The sequence below is a fragment of the Somniosus microcephalus genome, chromosome 5, assembly GCF_052327205.1.
Source record: "Somniosus microcephalus isolate GS21.2 chromosome 5, FLI_Smic_1.0, whole genome shotgun sequence".
NCBI classification, from domain to species: domain Eukaryota; kingdom Metazoa; phylum Chordata; class Chondrichthyes; order Squaliformes; family Somniosidae; genus Somniosus; species Somniosus microcephalus.
The window spans coordinates 147,014,037-147,037,077 of NC_140991.1; the positions used below are offsets into that span (position 1 = coordinate 147,014,037).

Below are 23,041 nucleotides of genomic sequence, written 5' to 3' on the forward strand. Positions count from 1 at the left end.
CCGGCACTAACTTCCGGCGCTAAAGCCCTGGCTGCGCCAAAACTCAATTTCTAGGCCTTTCTCTCTACTGTCTTTATCCCATCCTTTATTATCAGGGCTACCCCTCCTCCTTTTCCATTTTCTTCTAAAAGTTAAGTATCTTGGAATATTTAGTTCCCAACATTGGTCACTTTGCAACCATGTCTCTATAATGGCTTTTAGATCAAACCTATTTATTTTTATCTCCATTATTAATTCATCTATTTTGTTGCAAATGCTTCGCGCCTTCAGATATAGGCCTAGAAATTGGGTTGGGGCGCCAAAGTGGCAGAGCGCAGGATTTAGCGCAACGATCGGAGTGATACCGATCGCCAGAAATTCAGTTTCAGTGCCCCTCGAGGGACACGGGGCGAGGCTCGAGGCGCTCCGCGTCCCTCTTAGGGCGCTGAAACTGATTATCGCAGCGCTGCGGTACTGCAGGCCTTCCTCCCACTGTTAAGGGGAAGGTGCCTGCAACAGCGCGATCCGCGATCGCGAGTGCCGGCAAATGAGCCCGGCACCAAGGAGAAGTGCCGGGCTCTCGGGAAACAGCCGGCAATGCCGCGGGGGGGGGGGGTTAGGAGGCCGGGGCCGGAGGTGCTGGCAGGTGGCCACCGAAAAAGCGGCCGCCCCGCACCTCCACCTTAACTTGTGCTGCTGCCGACACAGTAAGGCCCCGTGAACTGGGCGCGGGTAGCGAGCGGCGCAACTGCGACGTTCGCTACCAAATATCGCGAACAGGGCACGAATGGGGCGCTGCGCACACCGATGACGTCATCGGTGGCGGCGCAGCGCAAATGCCTAACACCACCATTAGCGCCCCTACTGAATATCGCCGCAGACGCAGCCAGTGGCGCTACAGCCACTGACTGCCTCTTTAGGCGCTAACAGGTGGCGCTACTCACCCAATTTCTCCCCCATAGTGTCTTTAGCTTTGACTTTTTTCTATTTTTCTCTGATGTAACCTTACTCACTGATGCCCTATTACCTTTGTAACTCTCTCTGTCCCTTTCTGACCCACTCTGCTTATTTTTACCCAAAACTCTGTTCTAGAGCCTTGACATTTCTCTTGCTGCTTTTAAATTTACTCTTTCCCGAATCCTCCCACCCCACCTCATTATTTTAAACCCTGTCTATTGCCCTAGTTATTCGATTCACCAGGGCACTGGTTCCAGCCCGGTTTAAGTGGAACCTTTCCCAATGGAACAGTTCCTCTTTCCCCATTACTGGTGCCAATACCCCATGAAGCAAAACCCCTGCCTCCCACACCACTCTTTGAGCCAAGCAGTTAACCTTCTAATCTGCTTATCCTGATGCCAATTGGCACGTGGCTCAGGTAACAATCCAGAGATTATTACCTTTGAGGTTCTGCTTTTTAATTTGGACCCCAACTCTTCAAACTCTCTCAGCAGAACCTCATTCCTAGTTCTACCCATGTCGTTGGTTCCTACATGGACCACGACAACTGAATCCTCCCCTTCCCACTCCAAGTTCTTCTCCAGCCGCAAGGAGATGTCTTTAACCCCGACAGGCAACACAACCTTCGTAACTCCCGGTCGTGGCTGCAGAGAACAGTATCTATCCCCCTGACTATACTGTCCCCTACCACAACTACATTCCCTTTCACTCCCCCCACTTGAATGGCCTCCTGCACCATGGTGTCATGGTCAGCTTGCTTATCCATCCTGCAGGCCTTTCCCTCGTCCACACAGGCAGCAAGAACATCATACCCATTGGATAAGGACAAATGCCGAGGCTCCTCCAGCACTTACCTGCCTGAGTTGCAGTCACACCCTCCTGTCCCTGATCACTCACCAGAACAGTACCACTACCTAATCTAAGGGGTGTGACTGCCTCCTAGATCAAAGTGTTCAAGTAACTCTCCCCCTCCCTGATGCCCAGCAATGTCTGCACCTCAGACTCCATCTCAACAACTCTGAGCTGAAGTTCCTCAAGATGCAGACACTCACTGCAAACGTGGTTGTCCGGGATCACAATGCTCTCCACAAACTCCCACATGCTGCAGCTGAGGCTCACCACCTGCACTGCCAGTCCTATATGACCTTATTCTATTTAATTAAGTTTAATTAAGTTTATATTTCAGTAACTTAGTTTACAGTTTAGTTTCTTGACTACTTAATTGATCTAGGGAGGGAATTCCAGAACGTGTGGTCTAGACAGATGAAGACATGGCTGCCAATTGTGGGGCAAAGGAAGTGGGAGATACCCAAGAGATCAGAGTTGGAAGAACGCAGAATTCTTGGAGGGTTGTAAGGTTGGAGGAGGTTACAAATAGGGAGGGGCGAAACCATGGAGGGATTTGAATACGAGGATTGAGAATTTTAAAATTGAGGCTTTGGTGGACCGTGAGCCAATCTAAGTCAATGAGCACAGGGGTGATGGGTGAACAGGACTTGGGCGCAAGTTAAGAAAGGGGCAGCAGAGATTTGGATAATGGGAGGCCATCCAAGGGAGCATTGGAATAGTCCAGTCTGGAGGCAAGAAAAGCATGAATGAGGGTTTCAGCAGCAGATGTACTGAGGCTGGGCGGAGATGTGCAATGCTATGAAGGTGGAAGTAGCTAGTTTTTGTGATGGAGAGGATATGGAGTTGGAAGCTCAGCTCAGAATCAAATAGGATGCCAAGATTGTGAACAATCTGGTTCAGCCTGAGACAGTGGTCAGAGAGGGGAATGGAATCAGCAACTAGAGAACTGAGTTTGTGTTGGGGACTGAAGACAATGGCTTTGGTATTCCCAATGTTTAATTGGAGGAACTTTCAGTTCATCCAGGACTGGATGGTGGACAACCATTCTGACAGCATGAAGGCAGTGGAAGAGTTGAGAGAGCCGGTGGTGAGGTAGAGGTGGGTGTCATCTGCGTACATGTAGAACTTGACATCCTGTCATTGGATGATGTCGCCGAGGAGTAACATGTGGACGAGAACTGGGAGGGGGCAAAGTATAGATCCTTGGGAGACTCCAAAGGTAACAGTGCGAGGCAGGAAGAGAAGCCATTGCAGGAGATTTTCTGGCTATGACTGGATAGGTAAGAGGGAACCAAGTGAGGGATGGCCCACTCAGCTGGACAACAGAGCAGAGGCGATGAAGGATGATGGTGTGGTGAACCGTGAAAAAAGCTGTACACAGGTCGAGAAGGATGAGGACGGATAGTTCACCATGGTCACAGTCACAGAGGATGTAATTTGTGACTTTGTTTAGGGCCATTTCAATGCTTTGGCAGGGGCGGAAACCTGATTGGAGAGGTTCAAACATGGAGTTGCGGAAAGATGGGCATGGATTTGGGAGAAGACAACAAGGAGTTTGGAAAGGGAGGTTGTAGATGGGGCGGTAGTCTGCAAAGACAGAGGAGTCAAGGGTGGGTTTATTAGCTAGAATGGAGGCCAGGAAGGGAAGTTGGGTGGTCAGCAGTTTAGTGGGAATAGGATCAAGAGAGCAAGTCAGCAGTATCATGGCAGGAGTCTGAAAGAATTTTAGGAAATTTAGGGTCGTTATCTTTAAAAAGAAAAAAGCACAATCTCTAAAACAATACTTTTTCAGATTTTCTGAAAGAAAGAAATAACTTGCATTTAAACAGCACCTTTCATGACCTCGGGACGTTCCAAAGTGTTTTACAGCCATTTAAGTACTTTTGGAGTGTAGTCACTGTTATGTAGAAAATGCATCAGCCAATTTGCGCACAGTAAGGTCCCACAAACAACAATGAGATAATGACCAGGTCATCTGTTTTTTTTAGCGATGTTGGTTGAGGGGTAAATAGTGGCCAGGAAACTGGGGAGAAATCCCCAGCTCCCTCAGTACTGCACTAAAGTGCAGTGTTCATTCCAGTGTCAGCCGTGGCTCAGTGGGTAGCACCCTTACCTCTGAGTTGGAAGGTTGTGTGTTCAAGTCCCTACTCCAGAGACTTGAGCGCAAAAATCTAGGCTGATACTCCAGTGGTGCTGAGAGAGTGCTGCACTGTCGGAGGTGCCGTCTTTCAGATGAGACGTTAAACCCTGTCTGCTCTCTCAGATGGATGTAAAAGATCCCATGGCAATTTTTCGAAGAAGAGCATGGGAGTTATCCCTAGTGCCCTGGCCAATATATATTCCTCAATCAACATAACAAAAACAGATTATCTGGTCATTATCACATTGCTGTTTGTGGGACCTTTGCTGTGTGCAAATTGGCTGCTGCATTTCCTACATTACAGCAGTGACTACACCAAAAAAGTACTTCAATGACTGTAAAGTGCTTTGGGACATCCGGTGGTCGTGAAAGGCGCTATATAAATGCAAGTCTTTCTTTTCATTAAGGCAATGGATGTCAGCACTGGGACATAGAATACTTTTCCATTATTGTACAGCTCACTTGTAACATTATTTAGGTGTAGAGTAAAATTCTCTGTGCTCTACCCAACAATCTGCCTTCATCCCAACATCAGAATAGTAAGTCCCTACATTTCTTTAATTTTCTACACCAGCCATCCTGTGGCCCCTCTGAGAGCAATTGTTAATATTGTACTAATTAGTACCAAATTAAATGAGGCTTTGATATGTGAGCTCGTAGCCACTGGAATTGGGTTATTGTGCAAATTGAATTCACATAGAACCCTTATAGCAGATAAAAAGACTTTAATCCCATCAGTCTTGGTAAGATCTGAACCCAGATGCCTGAAATGAAAGGCTAGTGTGTTAACCCATTGTAACACACAGACTCCAAAATATTTATGTTCTGAAAATATTGGCGTACACAGACTAGCTCTCACTGGGCGGAACTTTCTACTTTGGCAGGGGTGTAAAATGGCTGGTAGTGGATCAGTAGTCTATTATACATCCTGTCCGATTTTTCCTTCCATTGACTTTAGAGTTGGGCTGGGCGTATAACAGGTGGCTGATCTGCTATTGGCTGTTTTACGCCCCCTACCAAAGTTGGAAATTCCACCCACTGTCCTCACACAACAAATTCCCGTTCTCAGTCATCTCCTCATAGGAGCTGCCGATCAGAGGCTGGGAACTTGCTTACTGGGAGCTGGGAGCATACTGCCTGGAGAAGAGAGAAAAAATAATTTTAAAAAGGAAATAGAAACAAAATACATTTTGTAGGCGGTAATTAATCTTCAGGTAAAAATTGCTGAATCATAGAAATTACAGCACAGAAGGAGACTGACTACTCCTGCTGCTGCTGCTGCTACCTTTTGAACTGGAGCTATTTACTCTAATCCCATTTCCATGCACTTTCCCATTAATATTTTTTTAATACAGAAAATGGAAGAAAATCTTAAACTAAACCACAGATATATGGAAAATATACCTACATGTTCGCCTTTTGTTCCTGGGATCCCACATTCACCTTTTACGCCCTGCGGAGGGAATAATAATAAAACTGTCAGGCGAGGTGCAATTTTGACAGATCTTATATTTTTGTTTGGTGCTGGTAGACTAATATGAGTCCCTCTGACACATTACAGATCAAAATCAATTGATTGGAATGCTGCAAAATATGAACATAACATTAAACAAGTAAATATTTAGTCCTTTGAGCTATTAATTCATTCCTTTGTTTCCATTCTTTTTCAATATTTTTTAAAGTTGCTAACGGTGAAACTTTATTTTTAATAAATATTCTACATAACCAGAAATATACATAAATAAAAATACATAGAAGTTGCAACACAGAAACAGGTCGTTCGGCTCATCTAGTCCATACCGAATTTACCTCCCACGAGAACAAATAGTTCCATAAATAAGCCCATATCCCTTGATTCCCATTTCCTTTATACATCTATCTAATCTAATCTTGAATGTTGAAATGGTTTCTACTTCAACCATAACCCTGGAGGTGACGACTACAGCCTCACAACTCTCCGTGTAATCAACTTTTTTGCTCTCTGTTCTAAATTTCTTATATTTAATCTTGCATCTAAGGTCCCTTGTTCTAGACCCCTTAACTACAAGAAACAGTCTGCTTCTATATACCCTGTCCCATCCTTTCATAATTTTAAACACTTTTATCATTTTGCCCCATAATCTGCGTTGTTATCATGAAAAAAAGCTCCTGTTTTGCAAATCTTGGCCACTCTCCAGTCCTCCGGTACACATCCACACTCAACAGAGCCCTGAAATATAATTTTTAGGCCCTCTGCAATTTTCTTCCTCATCTCCCTCAGGATCCTAGGCTATATCCCAATCAGCACTGATGCATTGTCTTTCTTTAGTCTAACTAACCTATGTAAAATTTTCCTTTTAGCAATTATAATTTAGTTCATCTCACTCTCAGCCACTTTAAGGTTCATCTCCTCTCCAATATCTTTCTCTTTAGTAAAGACTAATGCAAAGTATTTTTAAATGGCACCGCTATTTTTTGATCATTATCTACAAAATAACAATCCTCTCTTTTCAGGGATCCCACCTCCCTTTTAACTATTCTCTTTTCTATTGATATACTTGTAAAATATTTTACTGTTCCTTTTGGTGATTTTTGAATATTCTTCCACATATTCCCTTTTGTTAGCTTTTGTTACCCCAATCTTAATCTATTTTCTTATTTTCCCATATTCTCCTTTTTTTCTTCATTATTACTCAGAGTAATTATAGGCCCTCCTCTTCAATTTTAATTGGTTTCTAATTTCTTTATTTATCCATGGCATAATGAAACTACTAGTGGTTTCCTTTTTTAATGGAATATACTTACTCTGTACTTTTGCAATCTCTTTTTAAACATCCCACTGTTGCTCTACAGTCCTGAGTACCAATTTCTCCTTCCATCTCATCTCAACTAGCTCACTGCTCATCTTTCTAAAATCTTGGCCTAGAAATTGGGTTTTGGCGCAGCAACGGCTTTAGCGCCGGAACTTAGTGCCGGAGCTAAGTCGCTCTGGTCGGGCCAAAAATTCACTACTTCTGCGCCTAAACGGCTGCCGGCGCTGCTGAAAGCTGTTAGCGCCTGAAAACTGGCGCTATGCGCTGAATTTCGGCGCTATTCCGGCGCTGCGGCGCCCGCTGCGGTGCGGCAGGTTCGGGAAGTGCAGGCCTCCTCCTTCCCTTAAGGAGGACCTGCCTGCACCCGGCCGCGGCCCGCGATAATCTTATTAAAAATGAGCCCGGCACCTCGGACAAGTGCCGGGCTTGCTTCTGTTCCGGGGGGGGGGGGGAAGTCCGGGGAGGGAGCTGCGGCCAGGCGGGCGGCGGGAAAGCGGCCGGCCGCCGCGGGGCCTTTAATGCGCTGGCGCAAACTTGTGCAAGGCACCTCTGCCAGAACGTTGCTTGCGGCTGCCACGGGCGAGGCGGCCGCAAGTCAATTTCCCAGTTCGGGCGGGTTACCATGGCAACCGGGACGCTGCGCACACCGATGACGTCATCGGTGCCGGCGCAGCGCTACCGGTCTACCGCGGCGGAAGGGCCCCAGGCAATTTAGGCGCCGGCGCCAATTGCAGCGCTAGGCCCTCTAGCGCCGCAAAATCGGCGCTAAGGGCACTGAATTTCTAGGCCCTTGTGTTCTACTTTTGTACTGACTTTCTCCCATTCTAGTTGGATTTTAAACCTTAAATTGTTGGCACTATTCCCAAGGTGCTCACCTAAATTTAGCTCATCAATCTGATCTATTTCATTTCTCATAACCAGATCTAACAAAGCCTCCTTCCATGTAGACCTACTAACATACTGCTTGAGGAAGGAGTGCTCTTTACATTTTAGGGATGCCATTTCCTTTTCTGTATTTACTCCCGCTTTGTCCCAACTGATAAGTGGATAATTAAATTCTCCCAAAACAATAATTTTGTTATTCCTACTCGTCAATCTAATCTGACTGCAGATTTCTTTCTCACAATTTATTTAATGGCCTAGCAACCCATTCAGTTGTATTCAAGAAGGTGGCTCATCGCCTTCTCAAGGGCTATTAGGGATGGGCAATAAATGCTGGCCTTGCCGGCGACATCCACATCCCCTGAATGAATAAAAAAAATGTTGTAAATTGGGACATCTGTAATATAACCTTACTAATGTAACACGTCCTTTTTTAAATCATAGAATCATAGCATAGTACAGTACAGAAGCAGCCTGCGCCATGAATGTTTGCATTTGAATGAACTTTGTTGATGTTTATCAGAATAAATAATAGCACTGGGCTGGGCAATGCACTGAAAAGAATCCATCAACCTTCAAAATGGTCTCTTTCTCACAGCCCTCTGTGTATAGATAAAACAAGGTCACAGATCTCAAAATATCTCTTGCAGATTATCTTGAAGGAGGAATTGCTTTATATTGGCTATCCTGTGGGCTGTTAAAGCTGCAATGCCCACAACAGCCCTCGAAACAACTGCCTTTGTCCTCTAGGTTGGAGCTAAGGAAGTCCGCCTACTAAAATATTTCCTTACTAACTCCATCTGTTATTGAAGATATTCAGCTTGCTTGAATTTCATGGAGCACACCAAGGTTTCTGTCTCTGTGATGATCAGAAACCCACAATCCACCAATTCCTGAAGTTAGCCACTGCTGTGAAAACGTTAATATCTCCAAAATGGATGATGGTTGGAATGCATACATTTTCCTGTCTGTCTATCAGAAAAACATAATTCCTTGGTAACTGTGAAGCATTGAAGGTCACAAAAAGCTGGCCAATCAAAGGGCCATCCAAAAATTAAATTAATTGTAGTGGGTAGTCACTTCATTTATGCTGAAATAATGCCAATTGAAAATTAATAAAATTAATAAGCACAATTATAATGATTGCCAATTTATGAGTCAAGGTGTTCTGTAAATTAAATGACACAATTGCTGCAATTGAAGGGCAAATGGGTCACTTTGGTATGAAATCATAGAACTAAGAAGGAACAGGCAAGCTAATAAAATGAAGTGAATAGCTTTTTCCACCCTCTTAAAGCTAGCTGAAAGACTTAATATTGTTTTGTGTCCTGGACCATCTTCTTTTAACAATTCATTTTTTTCAGTAGACTTTAAGGTAAGATTAAATTTATATAACTCAGTTTCCCAACCATTTGCAGCACTTTATGCTTCACAAGTTGCCCCTTGGCTTCACGAGCCCATGCAATTGTGTATAAGAAACATTTTTTATTTAATAATGAAATAAAGTACTTGTCTCTCTTGTGTCTTGCCAGGAAGTCATAGAATCATAGAAATTTATGGCACAGAAGGAGGCCATTCGACCCATCATATCTGTGCTGGCCAAAAAAGAGCTATCCGGCCTGATCCCACTTTCCAGCTCTTGGTCCATAACCTTGTAGATGTACAACAACATTGAAAGATTTGGTTGCAGTCTCTCCTAAGCGTCAACTTCAAAGAAGCCTAAACATTCAACTGGGAGTTAATCCGTACTCTGCCTTGAAGAAGCAAAATTAAAGAAGCGGAAGGCCTCACTCACAAACATGTCAGATGTTGTTTAGGTGGCTCCAAATATAATATTCTGGTTGCTTCACGAGGAAGCCTTTTGGAGAATGTTTGTTTTGTAGCCAGTGGTGATGTACATTGTTTTTATAAATCCACTGAAATATAGAATCAAGAAGCAGTACAGTCAAGAAGCACTGGATTGTGCTTCCCCAATGGATCAGCCAGCTGATGTAAATAGTTCAGTATTGTCTGAACTTCTGTCTGACGCAGATACGCAGACATGCAACAGGCAAAATATTAATTTAGTCAACAGCACTATACTTTACCTTATGTCCTGTCAACCCAGCTTTGCCCTGTTGGAAATATAAAAAAAATATTAAATGATTTGTGCCACAGAGCCACAGCTTTTCTTGTAAGATCAGGTCTAATATAGACTCAGTATGAATCCATGGATTGTGGTTACCGCACTACATTGCTAATTCTCACATTTCACTTGTGGAGACCAAGGAGGAGGGGAGGGAGCAGAGGTCAGGGGCGGGGTGGGGGGGGGGATGGGGTGGTCGAAGCATCCGGGAATAGCGGAAATGCGAGTAACAAAAAGGTCCTGCTGAATTTAATGGCAGGATCGCATATAAATTCTTTTTCTCCATTTCCCGGCAGGCAGTCAGTTTGAGAGGCTGGTGATCTGTCAGGCGGGAAGGCCTGCACTGGAAGGCCGAGGAGTTGAAGGAGGGAGGGAGGGAGAGATTGTGGGTTGCGGGGCGGTGGGGGGTTTGATTGTGGGTTGGGGGGATCGTGGTTCGGAGTGAGGGGAAATATCGTGGGTCAGGGGTAGATCGTGGATCAGAGGCTGGGGGAGGGATCGCGGGAGGAGGGAACAGACAATCACAGAGTCGTTTGGCAATAGTGGGTCAGGAAGCAGGATACCTTGGGAGTCTAGGTGAAACTCTTTTAACCCCCATCGCCTCTCTCCTGCCTGCCCTGGAGGGATAAAACTCCACCTCCCCTCCCCCCACAAAGGTTATTGAACCATGTGTTCTGACCAAAAGTACATAAGTTATCTTTTGATAATGATGATCAGATTTACTGTTGGCTACTAAAAAGCCAACTAAAAAGCTACTAAATATATAAGACTAAATAAGTGTCCAAAACAGTCTTGAACAGCATGAGACCAGTAGAGTGCAAGGAATCAGCACAGCGTGGAGTTCGATATTGACATTTGATTTGCTTTGCTTTGCTACTATGATACGAAAGAAGAAGTGTGCAGTTTGGACTGGAGGGATGTACGCAGCAGAATCCTCCAGGAATCAGTTTTAGGAGATATATAAGGGATATAATGTCAAATTTGCAGATGACATAAATATACAGAGTGTAGTATACAGGTGGTCTGACTATAGCTATACAGCACTGGTACAAAGATGAAGCAGCACAAGAATACCTCCTGGGAATGGTCTTACATCAATTGTCTAAACCTTATTCAAGCAACTTTGCATCAGACTTACACCACACTATTTGCATTGATACAAAGCCAAAACAACTTCAGATTGAAACAATATGTTTATTATAACTGACCTATAAACATGTGATTAATAACTTACATTTACCCAGTGGTACTAAAAATCAGAAGTGTACTCACCTTTTCACCAGAAATCCCAGGCTCTCCTTTTAAACCTCGTTGTCCCTATCGACAAAGAATCAAAATTAATAGTTTAGCATATTATCATAGTTTTCATCAGGTTTTGAATTTGAAATATTGTTTATTGAACAATAAAATAATAATATTTTGCCACATATTCTAATCGTAGAATGTTAATTCTGAACAATTGGATAAGTGACAAGTCTAGCAAAGTGAGAAACAGAAGCAGGTGCCAAAGGAAGTTCATTGACCTTGTCAGAAGGGGCAATATAGGGCACTGGCTGGCTATGCCTCTTACCAAGGAAAAGGTGATTATTTAGTGCACGTCAATACATTGTGCCCCTCACACAGGCTCTATTATCTTCATTACCCTTATTCTACTTTCACCACCTTGCAATCTCACAGCACAAACACGCCCACTGCTAAAGTTGATTTCCTCCTCATCCGCATGAAACAATGTCCTCTCTTATTGGCCCCCGTTATGACAAGGTCTTCTTAAATCTAATTCCTCAGTATGTATTAACCTGTATCCCTGTTTCATTGCTCACTGAGAGAAAGCAGCCCACAATGGCAACAGGAGAAGGGGAAGCCTCCATAAGTGACCTCACCCCTTCAAGGAGTGGAGCCCTCTTTATACAAGGAAACCAAATCATGGAAGTTGCAGTAGATGGAGAAGCTGGAGGGCAAGTCCCAGAAAGTGATTTGTATCCCAAGACTACCACTAGAACAATGTGATGTAACATCCTATCTGAAGGACTCTCACACAATCTTTCCAGGAGAAATTAAATGCTTGCCAATGCCACAATATTATCACTAAATTGACTGGTGCTTGCAGCTCGCTCTTTACATACAAATGGGTCCAGCAGACCAGTTTGCTGTGGTCCTGCCACTAGCCTCTTTAGGCCTGTGCAAAATGCACTGGACTTGGTTTGTGCTGCAGTGTGGGCGTGATCCAATTTCTAGGCCATTATCTTCTTAACTCAAAACAGACTGAAGAAAGAAACAAAGGAAAACAAAAGAAAAGAAAAATGGGGGAGATGTTTACTTTTGGCAATAATGTAAAAAGGGCGATATCGGATCAGCCATCCGTTATACACCTCTTCAGACCAGGAAAATCGGGAGATGAGTATAACAACCTCCATGACAGCATGCATGCTTCCACCCACAATATCCTAGATACATGGAGGTTCTGACCTTGGCTGTGTCTTTGAGGGACATAAAGGTCAGCAGCTTCCTCACAGAAAGGGAGATGGCAAAATGAAAGGGTCACCCTGCATTTCCCTTGTGCTCCTCTTATACAACACTTATATTACAGCACTGGTTCCAGAAGCAGCTCTGTAACATAAATGAGTCTAATTAAATGCGCCAACAGCAAAGTTGAATGACTGCCATCCAGGCTGAAATTTTATTCTGGCGATGGGCAGGCTAAACTCTTAAAATTCTGGAAAATACAAAGCTTCCCCGACATCTGGGAGAGTCAGCGGGCAGAATGATAAAGGTGGTTTTGCAGCAATTATTCACATGCAGTTGTTCCATGGTTTCTGGTCTCCAAATCCATCTTTCAGTGTAGACAGGAATGTACAGGACCAGAACAGATCATTATCGTCGATCGAGTTGGTCCCAAAGTCTGGAAAATTATCATATACCCTCTTACTGTTTCCCTCAGTAGTAATTTTATCCTACATTACAACAGTGACGACACTTCAAAAATACTCAATTGGCTGTAAAGCGCTTAGGGACATCCTGAGGTTGTGAAAGGCGCTATATAAATGCAAATCTTTCTTTCCTTCTTATCCAACTACCTCTTGACTTTGTTATCCACTTCCAGTTCCTGAGAATTTGTTCCACACATTCACCATTTTCTATGCAAAGGAATTAAATCTAAATTGTCTCATCACCTTTCCTCTTCTGAGTATGTGTTCATATCACCCAGAGTTTGTGACTATATAAACCATATTATTACTACAATTTTTTTTTTACTTTTAAAAATCGCTCCTGTAGAGCAAGAGTAATCTCCCCCGCCCCCCATCCGCCCCACACGACTCCAGAGTATTGTGATCGCCACCCACTCCTTTACCCACAGAGTAACTTCTTTACCCAGAGAGTGGTGAGAATGTGGAACTCGCTACCACAGGGAGTGCTTGAAGTGAATTATTTAAGGGGAGGCTAGACAAGCATATGAGGGAGAAGCGAATAGAGGGTTATGCTAATAGAGTTAGATGAGGAAAGACAGGAGGAGGCTTGAGTGGAGCATAAATGTCAGCATGGACTAGTTGGGCTGAATGGCCTGTTTCTGTGCTGTGTATGTAATCCTATGTAATCCCATTGCACCAGCAGCTCACCAAATTTATTGAAATGAGGCCGAAGGCCCAATTTCAGGCCGGCCCATTACATCTGCAACAGGTGGGGAAGATCAAGCTAGTAGATTCGAAAACAAGCATCCTGTGCCTTTTTTTGAACATATGTTTGATTGTCAGCTCTAGTAAAGAGGCATATATTTAACTTCCTTTGCTCCTTGTAGTGGCGCTTCTTAGTTTCCAAACAGGCAGCCACTGAGCTGTGGGGCTTTTAACAACGAGTAGACGCGTGTCGAAATAAAACGTTCCCAAACGTAGCTTTGTCTTTTAAACTGTTTACTATAACACTTTACGAACAGAATTACAAAGCAAACACGTATAAACGAACACGGTCAAAAACTGTATTGCTCCAGCCCTCACAACTTCTGCCTCCTTCAGCCACGTGGAGTTTAAACTGTAAAATGGCTGCTGGCTATGTGACGATCTTAAGGACTGTACCATTGTGGCAAGAATGAAGGGGGTATCTCGGACTATACTACTGGAGCAAGAAAATAGGGGGTTTCTTAATACAATAAGTCAGTCAGGTAAATTAACTGTATTATGCTATTTAACCAATATTTTAAAGTATTTTCTTAAACTTTCATGGCTCTTACACTCCTGTTAAATTTTGTAAGTACAGATCTCAGCCTGTTTTGTTCCAATGACGTAATCCATCTAAAACCATCTGATTGATAAAGATACTCTGGAAGGTCAGCAGCGAATTGCCACACAAGGATATTATTCACGGACAGCTCACAACGAAGTCTAGCACAGCAGATGTGACTATTAGGAGCGATAGTTAAGAGTGTGACTACTGCAAATGTACAGTATGCCACTGGTTCTGTTCACATTTGCTGTTTAATAAGCTTATCTGGCAGTTTATAGCCTAAGCCATGGTCTAGTGGAATACTTGTTTTATCATCATTCGAAGTTGAGGAAGTTCACGTGAGGGTGCAAGATATAACCAGCAAGCTGCAGTACAGTAACAAGGGTTTTCTGAGTGTTTTCTGTTCACACTCAGGGCTCATTACAAACTACCGAGATATTGGGCAAGTAAAGGCACTTTCCAGTTCATCAGGAGTCAGTGGTCTGAGATGCTGAATGTGAGAAAAATATCTTGAATAAAAACTCTAAGCTATAACACTCCCCTTAGACTTTCCTTCTCTTTTCATGAAATGATTGCAATTCAGCTCATGAAGAAGGTGAGACAAAGGTGAAAGTACTTTTTTAAGAACTTATCCCCCCATCTCTTAAAAAAATTACCTATCTACAGGTATTTCCTTCTGGTTTAAATATATCAACATTAGAATGGTTTATTTTTGGCTTCATGAAGATCCAAAATGCCAGACTTTACACAGAAAGTACTCTTATTAGCCTTTACTTTAAATTAATGAAACATTGAAGATGAAATACATGATTAATATGATAAAGTATTTTTTCAGTACCTGTACTCCTTTTGCACCAGGGCTGCCGTCTTTACCTCGATCTCCTTTTTTCCCCTAAATTAATATCCAGATGTTAGTAGAGTGCTTAATAAACAAAAGTATTACAACATCTATAACATTTCAAATTATGATGTGCGCGATATTAGCTGCTTATCCATAGGTGGTTAAGTTATAAACTCATGCTAGAAAAAGTATAATTCACAAGCATGTGGGCATCTTCATTTACCCTTGAGAAATATTATAATAAAGTGACATTCAGTCAAGGCTTCACAAATTTTTATTTGACACACCTTTCAATATCCTAGATTTAAAATCACACCTTTTGTGCTTCAGGACAGTTGGGCAAGAGAATACAGGTTCATGGTTGTGAAGGGTATTATTTAGGGCAAATGTCAGCAAGTATCTCTTCACACAGAGGGTGATCAACAACTGCAGTGGGTTGTCAAGAAGGGTAGTTGATGCACTGGATTAATTTTAAAAAGTTAGATGCTGTAATGAGCTTTTATTCTGGAAGGATGAAGTCAAATAGGCTGAAGGGCTTTCTTCGCCCAAGCCAATCTTGTGACCTGAATTGGTGATCGTAATATCCTAGAAACCATACATCTAACTTGTACGCTAGCCCAGATTTCCTGCCAATTCAAAGGCAATAGGCAGAAAATATAGTCCCAATTAAAATAAGCAGTGCAATCCTAGCTAGTAAGTACAATGCAGACAAATTGCTTTCACTTTAATTAATGGGCCATCCTTATCCCACCCATGTTTTTGTGGTTTCCCCAAGGAACCTATTTAATTATTATGAATGTGAAGGATCCTTTAATATTCCACAATATGTCATTTAACTCATTTGTCCCTCTCTCTGTCAAATATTACCTCCTTCATCAATGCAAGAGCTGGTGACAGCATTAAACTCCAGAAGTAATGTTACTTCTTATCATGAAACACTGAGGTGTGTACTTTATTGTTCAGTGCCTCTATTTCTGCATGCTTCTTACAAATACACACAAGCTTAATACTTGTGTCTCCCAGAATTGGTTCTATCTGATTTTGCACTTAATATAGCATGTGGCTGACCTACTTTGCAACTGGACATAACATAATCATCCCAGAGCATAATGATTTCTATTCAGTGCATGATAGAATTATCACTACGCCATACAGGAAACAAAAAAATGCTTCAAAATTATGGGGTTGATTTTAACCCTACCCGCCCGGTGGAAACCAGGCAGGTGGGCAGTTAAAACCGAGCAGGTTATGTGCCCGCTCAGAACGCGGCCATTTCCCATTGTCTCCGGGTTCTCCAGGTGGATGAGGCGCCCACCAAAAGCAGGCAGCAGCCTCATGAATTGATGCAATTCATCAATATTGATGTACGAGGATCCTGACGGCATTTTAACTGGGGCATAAGCAGGGAAATCGCTGTGGCTTCCCCACCAGGCTGACGCATATCGGCAGCTGGTGGGAAGGACAAAGAGCACCTCCGGGTAAGTCAAAAAATGTCCTTTGTTGAGCGAAGAGGAGCAAGTTCTCCTCTGGGCCCCACAAGGACAGTTGTGGTCTCCCCTGTCGGCAGCCACTTCGTGCCCTCATCCCACCTGGAACGGTTAACTTTGGAACCATTTGGACAGGCAGCATTTAAATGAGGCCCGTGAGTTAAAATACCTGGGCCTGAAATCATGCAATGCGTGCATTTCACACTCGCCCCACCCATCTGAAACCGGCTCTGGGTTAAAATCGATCCCAGTGTCAGCTACAATGCAAAAGAACCACTCTCTTGCCCTTTCAGTTCCATACAACAGGATGTAAGTGTGGAACTACTGCTGTAAGTTGCCTGAATACAACAGAATTCATAAAGCAAATAGGAGAAATATTTCCAGTTGTGATGTTATCACAGTGTGATAAATTTCAGATCACACAGGAATGTGATAGCATTGCAATGTCCCCAGATTATTAGCAAACTTTTCCTCCATACTATACAGTTTTGAATCATATTCCTATATCTCCTAGTGGAAACCAGCTTAGTGGTAGACTTCCTGTCTGAGTCAGAAGGTGTAGGGTTCGAATCCAAACTGTGCCCGTGAGACCGGAGCTCCGTCTCTGTTCTGGATTGACGTCCAACAGGTAACTCACATCTGTTTCCCACCCAGTCGTTTGAGTTGTGAGAGCCCCTAAAACCCTCCTGCCTTAGTGTTATAAATGGTGGCCTGGAAGCAGGTCACTGACTCGCCCTCACAGCTGGTGTTAGTGCATGGCTGGAGGAGTGCAGGAAATAAGGAAAAGAGTAAAGGGAGCCTTACCCTCAAATAATTTTAGAAAATGCAAACAGAATGATAAAGAAAAATGGGGATTTACAAGGATGAGATTGTGAGTGTGAATGAAAGTCATTCACACACCATACTGTATAGTTTCTGTGATTAAATCTTTGGGCTGAATTCTCCCGCCCAGCAGCAATGGGGCTGAAGTGACCTGAAAATGAAGTGTAAGAACTTACCACCTCATTGTCATGGTGGTGGCCATCGCCATTTTGCTTGGGTCCTCCAAGTAGGCGGCCCAAGAGTCAATAGGGCCCTGATGCCAACTGCCGGTTGGGCTGGAAACAACCCGAAAGTTAAGTTAGGCTTTATTTTTGTGGGGCCGGGAAGAGCAGGATAGCTCCTCCAGGCTCCACAATACCAGAGGTGGGACGCTGCTGCTCCAGCCAACCTCCACCAGAAATCAGGGTTCCTCCATGAACCTACCTTCTTCAGGACCGGAGCAGGCGGGCTGCCCCGGGTGCTTGATTTCCAACAGCAGCCCAATGCTAATTAGCTCCAGTCTTTAAAATGGACTGGGTCTCCCGCAGGGACTATCAGTCGGCCGGCCGGCCAGCGCATTCCGCCAGCCAGCCACCTGAGGTCCGCTCTGTGGGCAAATCTCCTCCTTTTAATTAACAGGTTGTAGCTAAACCCCACAGTCACTTTAATAGTGAATGAAAAACATCTGTAAGCGATCCAGCCTTTCCCTTGTACATGTCCGTTTAACACTGGAATATTAGCGCATGTAAGGAACAGATCACATACATCCTCCCTGGAGATGTAACCAGTGATCAAACAAGCAGATTTCTTTTCATCCTTTTCCTTTAGTTTATATTCTTTGGCTGAATTTTGTGTTCATCAAAGGGGGTAATATCAGCGCTGAGAATGAATGAAAACATACTGCTGGGCCAGAGTATAAAGAACTTTATTCTGGACATGGCCTATTCCATTCTTTTGTTATTTGTTCTGGGGTGTGGTTGACGTGGCCACATTTATTGCTCACCCTTAGTTTCCCTGAGAAGGTGGTGGTGGGCTTTCTGCTTGAACCTCTGTAGTCCCAGTGGTGCTGGTTAATGGTTTGTAAAGAGCCATAAAAAACAAGCACTTATGGAGTCTTTAGAAGACCTGACACTTTTTAAACCTAATTTCACACTCCTCTGGAGTTATTCTCCAGCTGCGTGAGACAACCGCCCCGAGGTGTTTTATATTGCTTGGTTTTGCTGCATTTTGGAATCAGTTAGGGATGTGACAGAAGAGTTACACTGCCACTTTCACACCACTGCGCAGCCAAATCTGCTTTGCATCAATGCAAGAGTGGTAGTGTAACTGGACCTTTATTTTATCCAAGTTCATCCATTTGTTTTTAAAAGTCCCTCTCTCCTCATTGTGCAAGTTCCACATGTTAAAGAACAGCTGAGTTTTCTTCTCATGAAATGTCAATTTGTGCAGCTGGAGTATCCATTGACTTTCTGCACCTCCATTAGGTGTTGGTCAGAAAGGAGAATTAATACCAACAGCAATCAGCTTCTGTTCAATTAAGTGCAACCTGGCACCATGCTTCAGAAGATAATAAATTCAGGAACAAAGATTTTGACAATACTTACAGGAGCTCCATCTTCTCCCCTTTCCCCCTTTTCACATGTACATGGCTTAGGTTTAGGACACTATATAGAAGTAAAAACAATACAGGTGTCCATAGTATCTTAGTGTCTTAAAGTGGGAAAGTCTCAATATTCACATTTGAAGAATGAATTAACACTCAAGTTAATCTCATTTGAGCATACGCCTATAGATAGGGCAACAGTAAAACTGATAAAAGACTTACCGATTGATTGGCAATGTTCAGCTAAAGGAAAAGGGGAAAAAAATAGATTTCATTGGTTATTGTATGCAATGTATGTAATTCTCCAAAGTTTGTAATGCCGGGTAATACAAGTCTTTATACAACTACAAATTATAGATATTGTTTGGCAGTTTTATATTTATAATAATCAACCTTTAGATTAACTCTGTCAGATGTTCTGCAAATGGTGAAGGTTTAAGTCTTTAAATTATACTATACATAAAATAAACAGGTTACATTAAAATAGTGGACAAAGAAATTCAGACAAACATGTAAAGCAGTCATTTGCTAATATTTGAGCAAGATAATTTACGCTTTAGTAGTTATGAAATCATGCGGGTACATGGGCTAAGCTTTTGCCAGTGCAATGGCATCAATGTAAATATATTTAGGCTTCCACCATTGGAGAAAACAGTGGGTACGCAGCAGCTACTGACGAAGGCATCTTACTTACCTTCATCAGAGCTGATGGCACATTGAGAACTGAGCATCACAGCTGTGCGGACAGATTAACCTGTTTATTTCATGCATAACATAATTTAAAGCTCATTCATGTTCAGTACGTTGTGGGGGGAATATTGAGGGTTAAGTTGACAGGAAGTGGTAAAGGTAAAATCAAATGCTTTTGTAGCTGCTAAAGTATGTGGGCTAGAAATTCAGTAAGGCCCCGCAGCTTTGCGCCCAGTTACCGCCCAAAGAGGGCTTCTGCGCCAATAGAGGAGTTTGCGCTGATATTCAGCGCAGCGGTAATGGCGGCGGTAGCCGGTAGCGCTGCGCCGGCACCGATGACGTCATCAGTGTGCGCAGTGCCCCGGTTCCGCCCCGATACCGGCCCGACCCCCATATTTAGTTGCGGCCGCCTCTTCCGCAGCGGCCGCAAACAACGTTCTGCAACCGTGGCCGTCCTGCAGCCTTAGTGGCGCTAGTTAAGGCGGAGGTGCGGCCGGCCGCTTTTTCGGCGGCCGCCTGCCCGCACCTCCTTCCCCGGCCTCCTCCACCACCGCCCCCCCCCCCCCCCCGCGGCATTGCCGGCTGCTTTCCGCGAGCCCGGCACTTCTCCGTGGTGCCGGGCTCATTTGCCGGCACTATCAAGCGGTGATCTCCCCGTTGCAGGCACCTCCCCCTTAAGAGAAGGAGGAGGCCTGCAGTACCGCAGCCTGCCGCTCCGCAGCGGGTGGCGCAGCGGCACCTACAGCGCTGAAATTCAGTTTCAGCGCCCCAAGCGGGGGCGGGCACACCCTGGAATAGCGCCCGGTTCCGACTTGGGGCGCAAAAGCTGAATTTCTGACGGTCGCAACTGGCTCCGCACGCAGCGCTAACTTTTGGGCGCAAGCGAGCTGGCGGGGCCTTACTGAATTTCTAGGCCTATTACTCTTAAAATAAATTCTAATTTACCAGTGGTAAATAAACTCTTTAAATACAATTTGTATTTTAACAACTAGTTAATATGGTTTACCAAAAGAAAAAAGGTCATAAGCAAAACTGATCTCCAGAAGGAGCTATGGCTTTTAAACACTAAATAGTGTTTATAAAATGTGCTGTAAATACCCAGGGGCTGGGCTTTCCTCCAGTGTGCATTTGCCACTGGAGGAGGGTCGGAGTGCAACTTCCACCCACCACACTGACCCTGTCTTCACCGTAACCTATTTTCCTGGGTCAAGGCTCATTGATTATGCTGGGTGAGCTGCTGGCAATATCCCTGCCATATAAAGGGAGCCTGCTGAGGAACATTCAGTAGTGCTGCAGCAGGTATCCCACAAGGAGAAGTCTGCTTTAAAAGGGGCAGAAGCACCCCAAAGATTTTATTTTTGCAATATTTTAGAAAGGGCTCCGGTTCAGGTTCAGGTAAGTGACCTGAAGAGAAGGTGAGCTGTCCACTCCAAGGCCCCCTCCCTCCAACAATGGCCAGAGTGGGAATCCCATCATTGCCCTAGGGTGTACCACCTCCCCTCTCCTGGCAGTTCTTGGAGCTGGTTGGTGGCAACGGCAGTAATTATGGAAATTGGTCCACTCCCCGTCATTTACATCCAGTGGAGCAGAGCAGACATGGGACCACCAGCCAACTTCCCTGCTGGGGCGGGTGGAGGACGATTCCTGCCAGCAATGGCAGGGGCGGAAATGTGACAGGACCTGTGGGCGGGAATGTGGCCACTCTGACCTGCTTCTCTTCATTTTCTGTTGCTATATTGCCCAATTTCAAGTGACAAATTCAGCCCCTAGTAACAGCAAAAGTATACTTCAACCCCTCTTATCTGAGCAGACGGTGATTACGTTTTAGTGTGAATAATTAACAAGACAGTGAAATGAGAAAGAGGGCAGAATGTACTTAAGTAAGTCAAGACTGAAATGATGGCTTAAAAAGATCCAACTTAAATGAGAAATGATCTTATTAGTTGATCTTTAGTAGGTTTGTTCATATTAATAACAGTATTTAAACAGCATTACAATGCTATCATACATCTTTGTTCATATGTTTCCTCATCATAGTAATAAACTAATGAGGAAGAATGTGGCTGATGTTAATTCCATTTCATCTACATGGGTGAAATTGTGCATAAGACCACATTTAATGTATCTCACTAATAAATCAGATGCTTGCGCAAATTTGAGAACTTTTAAAAGTAGGTCTGGTCTGGAAACACGAGTTGCTATATCATATGTTTGCAAAATGTAAGCAGACATCCTATATAACTAAGCACAGTGCTGAAGCTCTGCCACAGCATGAGAAGCCACAGCAGCATTATGCAGGCCTGCCAGTTGTTAACTTATTACATGGCTATGTCCAGCAGTTAGTCAAATTCTTCCATGTAGAGGTGATTTGCTATGCAGTACACAAAGTTTGTAGTTACACAATCAGTTGAAAATCTATTGAGAGCAGTCAAAAAAATTGACATTAAATCTATTTTAGAGTTTTTAAAAAGTGAAAGATTCCTTAGCAACTCATCTCAGGCCAATTCAGACCAGTCAATCTCAAACACTTTCATAATAAAAAGAAGCTTGGGAATCTACAAAATTCCATAACAAAGATAGTTGAAGAGAGGCTAGATCTGTAATGGAGAAATAAAGGCCCCAATTTTAATTGGAGGATGGGAACGGTGCATGCGATCACAAAAGCGGAGGGTGAACCCGGGTTGGCCGGGGGCATAAAGGCCCAGCCAATCTAAACAGCCAGGCCTAATTTGAATAAATTCTCCCGGAGTCCCACCCAAACCTGGCCAGATTCACTAAGGGTAAGGGATACAACAACAAGAGATGATAAATCAATTGGGATGGGAAGATAAATATGCCAGGAATAAGCTGTGAGGGACAAACTGTATGATGGAAAGAACTATAGTAGAAATATAAAGGCATGCTGATTAAGTTTAAGACAAGGGGTAAAATGGTGAAGGGATATGATTTGCTTTGTGCTACCAGGTATGAAAAGAATGAGCAGGATAACTAATTAAATTGAGCAGGGGGAATTGCCGTTCTGGGTGTCTGAGGAGCTTTCTCAGGTAGAAAAAATTTTATATGGAAAGGATGGCCTGCATATAATAAGATAAGAAACAACATTGTTGGCACAAAACATGGAACCAAATATTGGAATAAATTTAAACTAGAAATGAAATGAAAAACTCTGAATTCTGTAAAACTGAAATAAAGACAGAAATTGCTTTAAACACACAGCATGTCAGTCGGCACTTGAAAAAGAAAAGACATGTTAATACTGCAGGTGAAAACATATCATCAGAACTGCTGAAAAAGGAGCAACTTGCACATATATAGGCCCTTCAACATAGCATCCCAATGAAGGCAAGTAAAGATAATTATTGGGCTCAATTTTAACTCAGGCGGGCTTTGAGGCGTGTGGGAGGTTAAAATCGCAAAACCTGGGGGGGTCGGGACCCCCCGGCCTGGCTCCTGGGACCCCCCACCGCCTGGTTCCTGACACCTAGCCATTTTAACCCAGGCGTGTCTGATGGTCCCGAATCAGTCTCGCCTGCAACAGGCGGGACTGGCCTTTAGGGCCCTTAAACAGCACTAATTGGCCTTTATAATCCCATTTTAACAGGCCCTTGCCTGTTTAACCCTTTTCCCACGTAAAACACGCCTGGTGGGGATCACGCCTGTGAAACCTGGCATGAGCACTA

At 43.7% G+C, this 23,041-nt stretch overlaps 1 protein-coding gene across 1 annotated transcript in view; it reads right to left on the reverse strand.

Moving 5' to 3' along the window:
* Window positions 1–23,041, reverse strand: part of LOC147117386 (uncharacterized) — a 441,284-nt gene that overhangs the window by 394,130 nt on the left and 24,113 nt on the right. The window contains exons 3-8 of the mRNA XM_085988353.1: window positions 18,894–18,914; window positions 18,673–18,732; window positions 14,778–14,831; window positions 10,997–11,041; window positions 9,687–9,713; window positions 5,334–5,378 (exon numbers count right to left, since the gene is read on the reverse strand). Coding sequence (XP_085844479.1) covers window positions 5,334–5,378; window positions 9,687–9,713; window positions 10,997–11,041; window positions 14,778–14,831; window positions 18,673–18,732; window positions 18,894–18,914 — 252 coding nt within the window. The remainder of the gene's footprint in view (window positions 1–5,333; window positions 5,379–9,686; window positions 9,714–10,996; window positions 11,042–14,777; window positions 14,832–18,672; window positions 18,733–18,893; window positions 18,915–23,041) is intronic.